This window comes from Peromyscus leucopus, chromosome 1 (assembly GCF_004664715.2).
Source record: "Peromyscus leucopus breed LL Stock chromosome 1, UCI_PerLeu_2.1, whole genome shotgun sequence".
Taxonomy (NCBI): Eukaryota; Metazoa; Chordata; class Mammalia; order Rodentia; family Cricetidae; genus Peromyscus; species Peromyscus leucopus.
Window position 1 is genome coordinate 30166670 of NC_051063.1, and position 16789 is coordinate 30183458.

Here is a 16789-nt window from a genome sequence, read left to right on the forward strand (position 1 = left end):
AAGCCTCAGAGATGGAGTGGCCATCTCAGTCTCTGTGGCTGTAAGTGTATGGAGCAGAAGACTGGAAGCCGCAGCAGAGATCCAGAGTGCTCTGAGAAAGATTTATAGAGAGGTATCAAAGAGATATACTATGTATCTAGAAGACTGCATATCAAGCTGAGAACTTGTGATACTGAATATCTAGAAGACTCCATCTCAAGCTGAGAACTTGTGATACTCTGTATCTAGAAGACTCCATCTCAAGCTTTTGCTGCTGGGCAGGCTAATGAGAACAAATGTATCCAAACGTTAACTTTTAAATAAAAGAATGAAAACCAATAGGAGTGATCAGAAAGTAGAAAGGCTGCAATCTTCTTTTCAAGGTTGTAGATATAACTCACCCAGAGGACTGAAAGCTATTGGATCCTTGAGTGATAGATCAGTTTCTCCAGACAAGAATGGGGCTGTGACTGTGCAAAGTGTGTGCTACCACGTGTGAGGCCCTGAGTTCAATTCAGCACCACATACACAAAAATAGACTTAAACGCAGTTTTTAATACTTATTAAATTATGTTAAATGAATGTTTTCAGGATATTCCTTTTCGGGATGTAACTATAGTCATTTTATTTGTACCTGGCCATGAGTTTTTACTTAATCTTTGGGTAATTTGAAATCACTTCAGTGCTACTCTACATATAACATGCTAAGACCGCTAAACCCTGCCCTGACACTGTCAGAGTAGCCGTGGCCACAGGGAAATTGTCCTTTGAAAGCATCTTGAATAGCGAGGGCATGGCCACTGAGCACAGTTGTTCCTTTAAAAGTCCCTACCCGTGTTGAGCATGAGGAAGCTTTGCCTCTTTAGTCATGGTTTTGATGCTACAGCCTCCAGAACATTCTCTGCCTCCTCTCCCAATAGCACACATGTGGAAGACACCAAGCATTCAGCATTAAAATGGTTTTAGTGCCTAGAAGTGAAACCAATAACATGTTTGTATCTCTGTGGAGCAACCAAGTACCCACCCTGTGCATTCTGGATGCCAGATGATGCTTTAGTTCCCTGAGTCTGGGTTGAGTTTTGATGGTCCATTCTCCCTCTGAGCAACTGGACTTCTGCCTCCAGAGTCCTCGCCACTGCCAGCATCCTCTGTAACTCTGCCTACCCAGCTAATACAACAGGGATTTCCTCGTGCATAAGGAATATGAAATAAAATGCAATTTCCAGTAGGGTAAGCCTTGTGGCTTAAAAACAAAATGAAACATGACCCTTACATATAAAGATGTCTCTTCAAAATTCTTAAAATGATTGTGGTGTGTTTACATGGCTTTCTGCAGGTTGTTTTGTTGAATACACTTTAAAAGCAGCTGTTGAGTCTATGTGACATGCTCAGTCCTAGCACTGTGTAGTTGGCACTATTATGCCAACGATCCAGAGACCATGCTCAACAAGCCATTTATTCTCAGAGATTGACTCTGTGTCTACCTGCGCCAGTCTGCAGATTCTGCCCTCTGCCTAGCCCTCCATGGGTACACTCCTAACCCTGTCCTTCCTCCTTTTCCAGATTCCTGATTAACGCTCTTCATTTCCTCCCCACCTTGGGCGCCTGCCCAGCTCCTGTGTTAATTTCTTTCTTCTTTTCTGTTTCCACCTCGCCCTGTCCCGATTGGTTGATTCCCTGCTGCACAGAGCTTTGTCTCCTGGTGTGCACAGGTGGTCCCCGCTGCGCACCAGCAGCCTCAGCTCCACCCACAGCGACTCCCGTCCCAACCCCCCCTTCAGACACCACTTCCTCCCCTATGTCAAAGGTAAGGAGGCAGGCCTCTGCAGGAGGCAGGGCACCCAGCCTGTGTAGTGGAGATTTATTAGCACCCCCAAGGCTAATAAGATGTATCTCCAGGAGTGAGAGCCACCGAGCTTCTGACCCATCAGCATGCTGCGCGTGTCCTGACTGCCCCTAATTATGGCCTTAGAACTGGCATGGCATCTCACATCCCAAGAGATGCGTCATTTCCAAGAGCTTTGTACAGAGAAATGGGGTGTGTACTTAGGAACTAAGATCTGCCTCCTACCAACTAGAAAAATATATTATTATTTTGTCTTTGTATGCGTCAGTGGCAAAATATAATATATACCAGGGTGTTTCCTTGGGTTTCATTTGTGATATGTTTCTGCAAAACACAAGAGTATTGAGTAGCAGATAACGAAAAGTTGTCTTCGTGGTGATAAGCCATTGAACTATGTGAACATGTGTGGATGGTGTAGCTTCTCTCTCTCTCTCTCTCTCTCTCTCTCTCTCTCTCTGAGGTGACTGACTCTGAGTACTTGGCTTTTGATTTGTCCTGATTAATTTCTGTATGAAGGATAAGACAGACTCTGCCTCCTTTGTTCCGTTCCCTGCCTGGCATTTCTCCCCTCGACTCCCTGTGTGGCTCTCTGGCTGTTGGCTTCCGTGTTGTGTATGGTTCTGTGTTATCCTCCGCCCAGGTCTCCACTTGGAGGAACTGAGAGCCTGGGCAGGCTGTGGAAGGACCCCCAGAGGATGCTCACTTGTGGTGTTGCCTTGATCTGAACCACACAAGGCAACACAGTGGCACGCGAGGGAGGCAAGAGCAGCGGTTGTTATGGAGGTGAAAGTGACCTTTGGGGACCCTGTGAGTCCCCAGTGTTCACAGCGCCTGGGTGTCTGGATCTGCCGCGTAGCTGGGTAGCTGGAAGACTTCTCTAGCTCCTGAACACTCGTCACCAGTCTACCCAAGCATTTGTAGCTTCCCCGGACCCGAACAGTCGACTCCTGAAATGGAGATGTGCTGGGAACTGGGTGTGCATTATCTCACACTTTCGCTACGTCAGTGTTTTCCATGCTCTGCAAATAATACAGCCGGGGGCCTAGACAGGTGGCTCAGTGGTGAGGCCCTTTTCCTGCTCTTGCAGAGAGAGGACCTGGGTTAAGTACCCAGTACCCACATGGCAGCTCACAACTAATTCTACGGGGTTCTGATGCCCTCTTTTTGTCCCTCCAGTTACTACATGCACATGGCACATACGTACAGGCACACACATGGTGCACATACATACAGGTACATAAAAATAAGTTGTTGTTTTTTAAAGAATAATATGACTGACATGTAATGGAGCTATATATCATTTACCATTAGCAAAACTTTTTATGTGGGCACAGCACATTCCAGAAGTCTTGACTGACTACTTAAAACCATTATTGATAGTTAATATAGGGTAGTTTTTATATCTGAGTGTCAAGGTTTTATTTTTTAAAATTTTTATATAGCTATAAAGAAATTACTGAGAAAAAGCTTCAGTTGTACATTTTAATGAGAGCTTCATATAGTGGTCCTTGACCAAACCAAGGTAACAGTTTTCACTTTTGACTCATTAAAATATAAACTGCTTTGATTGTAATGTATTTTGCTTTCAGAGAGACAATTTTTGTTAAACATGCCCTTTAAAATTCCACAACATGTATACAAAAAAATTCAACACACTGGGGAATATCAGTGACACAGCCTGGGTCTGGGCATTGCCATAGGAGCCTGTGGACACTGGCATCTTGGATTTGAATATCTTCTCTGTTACGTGCGAGCTGTGTGACCTTGAATTGTCTCCTTGTCCTTCTGAACATCGTCTCATTTATAAATCATTATAAATCAAAACAGGACTCTCCCAGGTCATTAGTTGTGTGAGGTGAGGTGTCCTAGTCAGGATGCAACTGTCAGGGTGGTGCTCTCTAAGTGCTTTTATGTAGCTCAGGCTAGCTTCACACTTCCTGTGGAGAAGAAAATGACCTTGAATCCTTGATTCTTCTGCCTCTCTACTCTTAGGTGCAAGGATCTCAAGTGTGTGCTCCCAAACCTAGTTTATGTGGTACCGGGGATCAAACCCAGGGCTATGTGCTCTAAGCCAGCGTTCTACAGACTGAGCTACACCCCAGACCTTAGAGCATTTCTTAATGCATCATTCCACTTACTCTTCAGAGCATCCCTGTGATGTAGGCCTAGTTGGGAGATCGAGGCACCAGGGTCCTGATGAAGTAATTGATCAAAGGCTTACAAACAGGAAGAGGCAGAACCAGGACCAGACTGCAGGCCTCTCATATCCAGAGGGATTTTTCCAGATTATCTGCACTTGCTTTAGGATAATTCTACAGGCACTCTAAGTGTTAAAGCAAAATTTCATTTTCTACTTCTTTTTAACCAGAAAATTTCTTTTTTGTTGTTTTTTGTTCTGTTTTTTTTTGAGACATGGTTTCTCTGTATAACCACCCTGGCTGTCCTGGAACTCACTCTGTAGAACAAGGTAGCCTTGAACTCACAGAGATCCACCTGTCTCTGCCTCCCGAGTGCTGGAATTAAAGGAGACATTGCATTTTTTTTTTTTTTTTTTGTTTTTTTGAGACAGGGTTTCTCTGAGTAGCTTTGCGCCTTTCCTGGGACTCACTTGGTAGCCCAGGCTGGCCTCGAACTCAGAGAGATCCGCCTGCCTCTGCCTCCCGAGTGCTGGGATTAAAGGTGTGCGCCACCACCGCTCGGCTACATTGCATTCTTATTGCAGCTAATACAAAGACTCATTTCAGTCATTTAAATACTAAAGTTACAAACATTTTGCTCTCCAGTAGAAACATCAAATGGTTACAAAAACTATAAGAGTTCTGTGAGCCTTGGTGATACATTGTCAAAAATGCAAAATGTAGTTTTTTCTGTTTGAGTCTGAATTTGACATTTTAAATGTAGTCAAGTATTGTGGGTTTAAATTGTAAAAAGTCCTAAACCAAGAGGAGTTAGTATGGCCTTGCCTTTATACTTAGACATAGTTAATGCTCTCACTCATTAGATATATGCTTATATTTTGCTTATTTGGAATCATCTGTATGATTCATATATAACCTTACCTTCAGTTTTTAGATCAGATGTGCTTTTTACTAATCTAAAAAATAAATCATGGAACATTTGTTCATGGATACAGCTTTTACAGCCTAAGGCTGTTAATGACTAAATACGGATTCTCCCAGGAACTACTCCTCAGATATTTTGAAAAGCGTGTTTCCATTTACATAGAAAGCCTTTACAGCCTTTGACCACTGCAGAATGGAGGAAACTGGACCACACCACAGACATCTTTCAAATGGGACATTGTCTTATTTTGCATTTAATTTTTGTTTCCTTTTTTTGAGACAGGGTCTCACTCGGTAGCCCAAGATGGCCTGGAGCCCATTATATAGCCCAGGCTTGCCTCAGCCTCCTCAGAGCTGAGGTTGCAGGCAATATGCCACCATGCTAGCTTTGTGCTATTTGGCCTTGGCACCTAGCTGGCTACCATGGGGGGTTCTGTTTTAATGAGTATTCGTCAAAGAACATGACTCGGAGAAGGATGTCCATCCCAGGAATACAGAGCTAGAAACAGAAGAGGCCCTTGTCGCTCTGGCGGCAGGAGCCCAGCCTTCTGTTGGCCAGGTCTGCTTCCTGGTCCCCCTTTCTGATGAATGCAGCCCAGGCCCCCAGGGTTCACGGAGCTGGAGACATGTGTGAGGTCTAAAGCTGGCAGGCTCCTCCCAGGCTGCCTCTGCCTCACTGGCTTCCCCATCCGCTTTCTATAAGGAAGACCATTATGCTCTGAAAGATCCCCATCTTCATCTCTTCTCCAAGCTTTCAGCTCCATTCTGAATTGGAGAGTCCTGGCTGGGCCATTCAGACAACTTCATGCCTGGAGATTTGCAGAAACCTGGGCTTTGCTGGATTCCTTCTCTCCCTTCTTCCCCTTTGAAAACCTCTTAAACATCACATCCATGTCCAGGAGGTAAAAAATAAGGTGAATAGGAAGGCTGCTTAGATCAAGGTGCTGTGAAAGAATCTTTCTTGTTAGGCTACCTTGTAGTGCTGCTACAAGGTAAACACATACTCAGCATTTCCGGAAAGTAATCTAATCGTCACTAAGGTTTTAGATGAGAACGGGCCATCTTGAAACTCTGTCACAGAATTCCAGAGGCTGCCAACATGGAGCTCCGCCTAGATAGACAGTCATGGTTTAAGAATATGAGCACACACCCCGAAAGCCAGGCAGTGCGCCAGCACATGCTCCAGCACCATGTTTATTCACTCCCTTTAGAATTAGTCATCAAGGCTCTCGTGGCGCCAGAAAGAATGAAAAGGAGGAAAATGTCTGAATTAAGTACAGTGAGAAGAATCCTGCCAGTGAGCAGTCTCCCAGGGACCAGCAGTCTGGCTGATTAGGCTGGCATGAGAGATGCTGAGAATTAAGGATGAGAACTGTAAATGTAGGGGAAGCCTCTCACTGATGACTGAGATCACTGGAACCAGCCTGGTGGACAGTGATGACAGTGGCCATGCCTTCCAATGTGGCACTTTCTCTAGCATATGTACTCAGTCTGCTGATGCTAAGCAAAACAGAAACTATCTTGGAACCCCGCTGGTTTTTCCTCCCAGAGTGGAGTTGGAAGTCATGTAATTTTTATTTTATTTTACTTTCTATGCGCACTGGTGTTTTGCCTGCATGTGTGTCTGTAGGAGGGTGTCGGATGCCCTAGAACTAGAGTTACAGACAATTGGGAGCTGCCACGTGGGTGCAGGGAATTGAACCCAGGTCCTCTAGAGGAGCAGCCAGTGCTCATCACTGCTGAGCCAGCTCTCAGCCTGGAAGTCATGTGTTTATATTAGAAAAGAGACTTGATCTGGAGAATTTTTTTTCTTTCTTTTAAAAATATCTCCTGATAGCTCAAATTTTTGGTAGTCCGGGGCTAAGAATTTGGAATTCCGCAACATTATCCACCACACAGCTCATTCCCTCACTGATCCACTGTGGTGTGAGAGTTACTATGGCTTCTTGTGTGTAAGAAGTCCCTCAGTTTGAGAGACCTGGCTGTGGTAACCCAGCAAGCCAGGCTTGTTCGCCCGTCCTCATGCCCCAGTTAATGAGGTGAGTGATGATGAAGGCAGACAAAGGAGATACATGAGCATGTTAGGAAAAAGGGACACATGAGGTGTCCAGTGACCTCCATGTCCACCTGTGGAGTCCCCAGTAAAGCTTTAGATTAAAATAGAGGAACAACGCAGAGAGAAGAGCCGTGCATGAAGTCTTGGGTCCTGGTCAAGACTCTGTGAGTAAATGTGTGTCATGCAGGCGTGAGGACCTAAGTTCAGAGGTCTAACACCTATGGAGTACGAGCCATGATGGTGGATGCCTATAAGCCCGGCACTGGGAAGGCAGAGACAGGCAGATCCTGGGGTCTCACTGGCCGGACAGCCTAGCTAAAATGCAAAGTTCCAATTCAGTGGGAGACTCTGTCTCAAAAACTAAGGTGGAGAATAATAGAGGAAGATGCCCAAAGTTGACCTCTGGCCCTTTCATTCACAGCCATGGGTGACTGTCAAATATTGTCCTGCCCATAATTCTCAGCTCCAGTACTGCAAGATGGTACATGTCAGCTTGTTAATTGCTGTTTTCAGCCAGGAGTGATGTTCCCTGTGATATGATCTCCTCTAGGGTGTAGGTTTTGTATCATAGATAGTTGTTCTTATCTTGGGGATGGTCTGTCCTGTGAGGATTCATTGTTCCTACAGTCAATTTAAAACAATGGCTTGTCTCTGCCCTTCCGCATGGATGGGGAAAGGGATAGGTGAGTCAGACAGACATTCCTCAGGGACTGACAGACACTCCTCAGGGACCGTGCAGCAGCAAGCAGGAGTCTGACTCAAAGCAAAGAAGATGGACACAAAATGAAGTAAAGATGACCAGCTTCCATCCTGCTCTTGGTTACTTTGTAGGCTCAGAGGAGGAGTCAGTGCCTTTCAGAAATCACCTTTACCTGCTGTTTGAGACAGTCCTGTGGGGAATTTTAGATGATCATAGAACTAAATCTACTCCCAAAGACTTACATATGCTACTAGTGGTTTGGGTTTTGGTTTTTAACAACTGGAAAGGTCATTGGTTGTTGAGGATACGCAACCAAGTCAAAAGCAACAGTGTCATTACTGGTGACAGCACTCCTCGGTCCCAGAACCTTCTAGAGTCTTTACCCTTGTTGGAAAGTGATAGGTTGTTACTGCTGTCGGACACCAGGGGTCATACTGATGGAGCCTTGGAACTGTTATCTGCCTTTAGCAACCTTCAGCCTCTGCCCAGCATGTGCTCACGTGTTTTCAGTGACCCTACTTAATCAATATTGAGAGGTGGTTACTGAACCCTCATCTCACCAAGCTTGTGAAAACCCTCTCCTGAATCCGGTGCTCTGCAAGGACACCAGGGTTGCAGGTGGATCCAGGGCAGGCAACAGTGTGCTTCAGAACTGACGGTGGTGAGAGGGTGGGGCTTCTCTGTGCTTCCTTTGGTGGAAACTCCTAAGAACCTTCCATTTTCAGCTTGTAGCAGTTGTCCAACACTTACGGGATTAAAAGATTCTTCTGGAGTGAAACCATGGAGTTGGAGGATGGAGTAAAATGAAGAGATACTGGGAGCTGCCATTGTGATCCCATTGCTGGGTACCAGCGTCTGGGTTCCTTGAGGGATGTCATGGCCAATCCCACAGGGGGTGCTTGCTAAGTTAGGCCAGGCATAGCTGTCGGAGCAGTAAGTTGGCTTGTATCGGTCATTCACTCCCAGGCAATTCCTAAGTGCTCGCTCTTGGCCAGGGCATGAGCTGAGTGTTGGGGAGAATGAAGGAGGGTCAGTTCTAGTTCAGCTGTACATTGGACATGGCATCTCATTTTCAAACACAAGCCGTAACCTTCTCTCTCCTTTCCTTTTCTGCCTGTTTCTTCATGCATTTTGTCAGATATGAACTAGCTGTTGCTCTTTGGGAGAGTAAGACTGTCACATTTTACTTCACTCCTGTCTTGGAGTGACCTAGAAATGTCTATGTGGAGATATTTAAATATTCGACACACCTTAAAGCCCTGGCAATTGACATCTTTCATGCTTTGCTGGTCAGATTTAGAACGGGTTGACTTGAGGAAGCTGGCCAAAACTTGTTTCTGACAGTGTCTCCTCTACAGACAACTTGGAGCGCTGTAGTCTTATCACACCCTAGCCCACGATGTTTCAGGTCTCCAGACTTGTCTTGCAGCTCACCTGGGACCTTTCTCTCCGATGCCATGCTCCCGGGGACTTTCTAAAGAACCGAGGAAGCCTGCGTCTCCTTTCTGAGCTTGCAGATCAGTCCTGAGTGAGCAGGTGCACAGTGTAGCAATGCCAAGGCGGGGAGACCCGAGAAGTAGGGGCAGAGCCTATCTCCCGCCCTGATTTGCATGGCCGCAGTGTTCAGTTAGTGTGCTAGCGATTGGTGCACTGGCCAGGAGGAGTCTCATCTTGGAGGAGAACACAAATAGTTCCAAGGTATCTAGCAAGGAGGGGTGTAACTCCATCCGTATACTTCAGAGCAAGGGAAACAGAAACATACGCTGTGATGAAAGCACTTCATATTGTGAGGGGAAGGACCGGGTGACCACTGAGGCGCCCAGCCTTAGCCTTGAGTTAAGAGAAACATATTCTGGTGGCCTCTCTCTGCCACTGTGCCTAGAATCAGTCATGCTGGAGTTGGGGCCTGCACATCCCACCCACCTACATGCCTGGGGTTTAAGCTTCTGACGACCCTGTCGTCGGCAGCCAGTGGCTGTCCATTCCCCCCACACTTACCATCTCATCAGTTTGCGGAGCTCATGGCCTCCACTGCATGCCATTGGAATGATGCATCCCTGAGTGCTGGCTGCTTTGAACCTGGTCCTACCTGAGCTCAAATCTCCCCTTGGGAAAACTAAACCTGTCGCCACCACCTTTGCGAGCCAAGTTGACAAATGGAGTTTGTTTGTTTTGCCTTTCTGACGTCCCCTCCTTCCAGCCTGTTGTGTTGACGTTTGATACGGTGCCCTTTAGTGCTCCCCCTCTCTCATTCTGTTTCTCCATTCTTCTCATTGGAGGCAATGAGCCGTCCAGCGGCCGGAGCTCCCCTCTCCCTTACCGGCCCGACAACCGCCCTCTAACTCCAACTTACGCTCAGGCCCCTAAACATTTCCATGTTCCAGGTAGGAGCTGACACTGTGTGTCTGGTGTCGTGTCTCGGTGTAGAACGTAGCCTTGTAACCCCGTCTGTCTCCATCCCTCATGTTCCTTCATCAAGACATGCACAGTCAACCGAAAACTAAATTGCAGGATCTGGCCTTCTGAACGATCTGAGCTGAAGGTGGTGGGATCAAGTTGAAGGCCTAAGTTTTCAGTTAAAACCGTTTTTGTTTTCATGGCTGGGCATTAAAGCCAGGGCCTGCCTTGTACATGCTGTATGAGTGCCAGCTCGCTGAGCCACATACCCAGCCCTCAAATGTCCTTGTAGAGACCGTGAAGAGAGTGGGGGGCAGAGCGGGTAAAGACCAACAGGAAGGGCTGGGTTTTTCCTCTGTCAGACTGTGGTTCAAGGACATTCACAAATAATCCTGAGAGCCGTCTAGCTACCTCATCCTAAAGACGAACCACACTGTCACCCGAGACTCCCTTCAGAGTCATAACATTGGATCAGCTGGGTGGTGTTTCTGTAGTAGGCAGTGAGCAGGTCACCTGAACAGTCTATCAAAGTATCTTGCAATTTAGGCGCGGCACTGCAAGCCTTGCCCTCGTGGTCACAGTGCTAGCCACCATAGCTCAAATAGTAATGAGCCATCAAGAGCTGGAAAACCAGCGGGGCGCAATTCGCACGCCTTGAATCCCTGCACTTGGGAGGCAGAGGCATGTGGATCTCTGTGGGTTCAAGGCTAGCCTGGTCTATAAAGTGATTTTTCAGGACAGCCAGGACTACACAAAGAAACCCTGTCTAGAAAACCAAACCAAAACAAAACAAATAAAAAAAAAAAACAGAAAACCCAGAGCCTGTCACTATCCTGACATTCACGGTCAGCTCAGTCCGTAAGAGTGACCGACCATCTGAGGCCACCAGAAGTTTCATAAAATGCCACTAGGTTCCTATTACTAAGCCTACCTGGAATCGCTGTTCATCGTTTTCTTCGAATTCTGACTGTACCCAGCAAATCAGGAAGGCACAGTGAGACTGGAAACACTCAGCTAGGACTGTCTTTAATTTTTTCTCATTAATCTTGAAAACCGTTATGTACATTCTAAGTTTTTTATATGAAGGATTCCCCTCCAAGGTACAGTACCTAAGACAAAGGGGGAACAGAGAGAGAACTTTGGAAATATCCGAACACTTTTAGTCAAAGTGAAATGGTGGCTTAATCAGACAGAGTCTCCGCAGACATGGGTAGCATTTTGTACTGCTTGTTTTTTTTTTTTCCTGCTTGCTTCTTAACACAAATTTGGCTTCTCTGGATTAGGACTTTGTGTATCATCCCCAGTGTTGCTGTGTGTATTCTTAGCTTCTCACATCGCTGTCCATTGCTCCTCTCATTAACTGAAATTGTAAATTGAGCCACCGGACTCCGGGTAGCTCAATTTCTAGACAGTAGCGATTTGGGGATTATTTTTCCCCAAACTGGTTACGTCTTCCTCCTCCACTGCGTACATCGCTTCCTGTCTCGATCCCACTTTCAGTGAAGTCTGTGTGTGAAATAAATGGCTCATGAATAAGAGGCGCCTCTCTGTGCGCTAGGATGTATTACAAAGGCTCCCACGTCACTTGTGTGTAGATTCGCTCATTTCTGTGGTCTGTTCCGCCAGTGGACTCAGTCTTTGTAATACAAGGGTAGCTCTCTGGGTCGTTTTTGTTCGTGAGTCTTCCGTTCCCACCCTTCGGTTGGCTAGTCATTGCTTTGTTTTCTTTTTCTCCATTTCTGAGCTGGTTCCCATAATCACACATCTTTGCTTTTCATTTCCACAGATCAAGGGATCAACATTTACCGAAAACCTCCCATCTACAAACAGCATGGTAATGCTCCCTTCCTCAGTTCTGAAATGGCGGGTCAGCTGGGCTCTGTTCTCTTCCGAAAGGCTTGCCTGATGCAGTTTAGGATGACTCAAACTGGGGCACACCGCACGTTATGTATGCCCTTGTACTCTGACAGGATACAAATACTACTTGAAATCCATGTGCCTGGTAGAGAGCTCAATTAGGAAGCTTCTAACCCATTTCTGATCGCGTCAAGCGGTGCATCATCCCGTCCACAGAAAGGGGAGTTGTGGTCGCACAAAAGCAAATAGCCTAATGACCTTTCTTTAGCCATTGAGTAACTTAACTGACTTTTAAGTAAATTTGATGAACTTGCAACTAGTTCAAATAACTAAAGCTAGTAAAAATAAAACACCTACTAAAGGTACGAACCCCATCGTAGGCAGGGGACAAGCTGAGGCGAGAAGAGGGTTCATCCCATACTGCAGATGTGGCTGTGTGGTTCATGGGCGTAATAAACCCTCTGTTTTTGTGTTCTCATCTGTAAAGACCAATAATTTAGATAATGTGTCTCTTATATTCCTAGAAGTGAGGAATCACCAAGGTGGATTTATTACTGTGTTTTCATTTTCTGGGGATATAGGTCTTCTAAACCCAAGAAATCACAGTATTTTCTGCGAGTTTCATTTTTTTTTTTTTTTCTTTTTTGGTCACTATCAAGACTGTCTGGATTTACCTGCCATAAATCTGTGGCTTAGGTAGATGGCCCAAAGTGGCTTTTCAGTGAGTTCTGAAATTTACACATTGTGTTTGGAGATTTGAAGGCTGTCCATAGAATCTAGTTAGGAATAAGTAAGAATTCAGATTTCAGCTGAAAATATAGAAGAAAAAACTTTCAGATCAACATTCTAGGGAGAGGAAAAGTGTGTATTGTTTGGTTTTCCTTTTCTTTTTCGTTTCAAGGTTTTACATCCTGTGCTTGCATTTTAAGTTTATTAACATTGTTTTTGTTTTTGTTTCTTTATGGTTTAATGTCTTCCCACACACTCATTAACATGTGAATGTTAACTACTGACTTCACCATGCTAATGCGTAAGTAAGTACTGTTTGAAGTCATGCTTTTTTATTTTCCTTTAACAAGAGATCACCCAGAGTTAGACTTAGCTGCTTAGAGATGTCTGTAAATTAAAGTCTCTAGTCCCTAGCGCCCTAAACAACCTTCAGCCCGGAGCCCGGAGGTTGGAGAGTGCTGGACTCCTGGGGAAGGAATGGCGGTTCTTCCATGATAATCATTTGTCGAAGTCCTTGTTTTCGGCCTGCTGTGTGTGATTAATCAATGGCAGAACTGGGGCAACACTTTCCTAGGCATGCTTGCAGAACTCTGCTCGTGCCAAAGAAATAGATATCATGCTCCAAATTTATACCTGTGCCTTGGAACATTTGCCAGGAAAATTGAAAGTCACCTTTCTTCATCTTTACATAGAAGTCCAGTCTTGTGCTAACACTCTGACCCCTCCAGGGCGGACACAGTGTTTCCTAAGCCAAGATTCTTTTTTTTTTTTTTCCCATTAAGTTAATGATTCTGAGACACACTGTTTCTTGCTCAGCCAAGACTCTATCCCTTATCATTGGGTAACCTTGGTCAAGTCACAGGAGCAAGTCAAAGGCCAGAAGGTTCCTGGAAGAATTGGAATATTCATAAAGTTGTTTCCCGATTTAAAAATGTGAGCCCTAAAGAAAAGTAATGTAACTTGAGCCTTAATAAACATGTTTTAAAATGCCAGGCCAGTTTGCCAAGTCAGTTGGAATTAGGGACTGACTACTCAACTCGGTTGGTTTTGCTGATTCTGTGACTGGATCTGGGGCTCGAAGCCAGGGAGTCCTCCACTAAGCATGGCCATTACAAACCCTGGGAACTAACGTTGCTTGCCTGGGCTGCTCTCATTTTCAACTTGGCCACCTACCTTGTTTGAACAGACCCCTGAACAACAGTGAGTCTGGGGGTAACCATAAATCACACCGAGGTCCTGCAAAGCCAGAATTGGGTTTCTCCCTTTCAATTTCTCCTAAGATTGAAAGACCCACAGAGAGTGTGTAAAGGCTTCATAAACTAGATTAGCATATCTGTGGCTTCTGCCCCCCAAATACAGAGCCCAGCCCCTCCCTAAATATTAACAACTACAGCCAAATGCGGCTTTTCCTGCTTCCTACTTAGCTCTTTAATTTCAAATTTGAACTCAAATTTCTAATTGTCAAAATGTCTAATACCAAGAATATTTAAAAATTAGAGAGTAGACAGTTCTATGGTGGCTAGAATGTTCAGAGTTCTGGCTTTGAAACATTCTATGAAGAATGGAAAATCCTGTCTATGGGGTGGTACCACCACCACCTTACAGACCTATAGCTAAGCATCCCTGGTTCCCACCTAGATGCAGCTGCCTTGGCAGCCCAGAGCAAGGCTTCAGAAGACATCATCAAGTTTTCCAAGTTCCCAGCGGCCCAGGCGCCAGATCCCAGCGAGATACCAAAGATTGAGACGGACCACTGGCCTGGTCCCCCCTCTCTTGCCGCCGTAGGTATGCAACCGATACAGCTAAGTCAAACAGATGATTCCTAGGAGAGTGCAAAATGAATTGCTTAAAAACATGCAAAGAAATGTCACAAAGATGTGTAAGAAAGGCATATAGACCAAGGGGTAGAATAGTGAAAAGAATGAATGTGACATCGGTGTGCATGCAAAATGCTTAAAAGTTATAAAACTCTGCCTCCCACGGCCTGGCTGTACACAGAACACCCAAAGATCCAGAACTGGTCTAAAACTCACGGCTTGCATGGACTGACCCAGCTGTCCGTTGAACACAGTTGGCTCAGAGCCTGCTGTCAAGAGCACTGTTCTGGAGAGCAGTGCGGGTGAAGTTGTGGGCACCCACTGTGACGTGACTCTCCCCAGTTAAGTTTGTTTTAGACCGTGTCTGGATTGTCTTCTCACTGCTAACAGGCAGCCTTCACACTGACACCCTCTCCCTGCTCCTCTGCCAAGAAGGGCTGTAGTAGGCACCCGGAGTGCAACTTGTGTGTGAATTTACGTCTGTCATTCCATGATCCAGCGCTCCAATGGCACATTGGAACATGTCCATGTCCTTCTTCGCTTTCTGCTTTCCAGTATGTCTGCGTCTTTACCATTCTGTCCTTAGTGAAATCACTCAAGCCTGTAGAAATGGATTACCAAGGCCAGTAGCTAAAACTGGAAAGTAGATCAGTCTTACAGAGGTACAACTATCCCCACTCTGTTGACAACCTGAAAGACCTTCAATGTTCCAAAAGTCCTTAATCTTCCTAATCAGGTTGTGTTTTGTTTTGTTTAATAACTTTTATAGGCAACAGAAGTTCATTTTAAAGTAATTAGTAGTTATAGAAATAGTTGAAGAGAAATATATTCTCATTAACCACAAATATTCTATAATTAGGTTGATGAGATGTATCTACTTCTTACGAACTTTGGTCTATCGATTTTTATTAGTATAAAATAAAGAAAAAAATCCACATTGACGTTTTTAAGCCTAACAATGAAGTATCTGTCAATCTCTGCCCTTCAGGAAGCTTCAGGGCTCCTAGGTTTCTATCTCAGCTACATTGCTTAGTAGGGACCTAAGTTCAGAGAGAGGGAAAGTCATCATCACTGAATAGTCTGGTGTTGCCTAGAATCCTAAAGTGAGGAAAATGCCTGCTCCATTCATCAGAATAATGAAAAGCACAGCTATTGACAGATGTTTATTTTTATTAGATTAGAAAAAGGTCCTGTTTGCTCGGCCAGGTTCATCGAAGCGATTTAGGGAAAACGGCGCTTTCTTAAGCCCTCCAGTCGCTCGGACAGACGCCTCCCGGAGGCCAGAAGGGATGTGTCTGCTGCAGCGTAGTTCCAAAGTCACTGAGCTGTAGGAACCCTGGTTTTGTTTACCTTCCTATTAGTGGCAAATTGTTTTGTGACTGATTTTTACTATGTGTGAAAAGGAAAATTATAGACCTCGCCTTTAAAAGAAGCACAGCAAATGTCCTTTTTAATGGATTTACTAAGGGTAGAAGAAAAAGTGGCAGTTTCCATTAAAGAGTCTAAAACCAGGAAAAGAGGGAACTGCAAGTTTTAAAAACTTGCCACAAGATGGTGACTGTCCCCGTAATGTGTAGATATATAGATGTGTTTGGAATCCTTGCTAGTTAAATGACCCTTGGGTCATCAAGTAATAGCTGGAGGTACTCACCTCTCTCTCCACTTAGTATAATGTTGACGCCTTGGGACTCGGTTGCCATGGCAAGCCCAGGTCTAGTTAGCAGGCAGGTGTTGAAAGGCGAAATCCCCACCTTGGCTGTGTTACACACTGAACTAGCACATCAGACGAGCCTTGAGAAGCCAGCCCACGGTGCCGGGTTGGTGGTGGGTATTTTCTCCCGTGGTATTGTGCCTGTCACCGTGTGGAAGCCTGCTGCCCACCTTCCCAGCCTGACAGCCAGCCAGGTGGACTAGACCGCTAAGATTCCTCTGTCACAGGGCTGATGTGAGAAGTTGTCTTTACTGTGGAATTAGGAACTGACATGAGACGCAGATCTAGTGGCAGAGAGGAAGATGAGGAGGAGCTCCAGAGACGCCGGCAACTTCAGGAAGAGCAACTGATGAAGGTTTGTCCTCACTGCCGCCCTCAACTCCGCTCCCAGCACCACCATCTGCACACCACCAAGGGAAGCAGGTGGCGGTCCCCGGCCTGAAGGGCTTGCAAGGCATGGCAGGCATCTGGTGATTCGACGTGGTAACAGTGAGGCTGGAGGGTTAGAGGGTCACAGAATGCAGGGAGCACTTGACTATGGGGTAGGCGGACCAGTTGAAAGGATGCAGAGGGTTCCTGCAGACCAAGATGGTGTACACCCAGGGGCATGCAGGTCTTGCTAGAGGGATTTCCTT

The 16789-nt window shown here is 45.6% G+C and overlaps 1 protein-coding gene across 20 annotated transcripts in view; it reads left to right on the top strand.

Annotated features, from left to right (window-relative positions):
• The window catches only part of Ablim1 (actin binding LIM protein 1), a 294059-nt gene that overhangs the window by 265420 nt on the left and 11850 nt on the right, over positions 1–16789 (top strand). For 5 of the 20 annotated variants that reach the window (XM_028880957.2, XM_028880955.2, XM_037205826.1 and 2 more), the window contains 4 exons: positions 9923–10027; positions 11827–11874; positions 14265–14411; positions 16418–16509. In XM_028880957.2, coding sequence (XP_028736790.1) covers positions 9923–10027; positions 11827–11874; positions 14265–14411; positions 16418–16509 — 392 coding nt within the window. Of the gene's footprint in view, positions 1–331; positions 335–1669; positions 1787–9922; positions 10028–11826; positions 11875–14264; positions 14412–16417; positions 16510–16789 lie in introns of all 20 variants that reach the window. The other 15 variants (XM_028880968.1, XM_037205845.1, XM_037205852.1 and 12 more) reach the window with 6 other exon arrangements.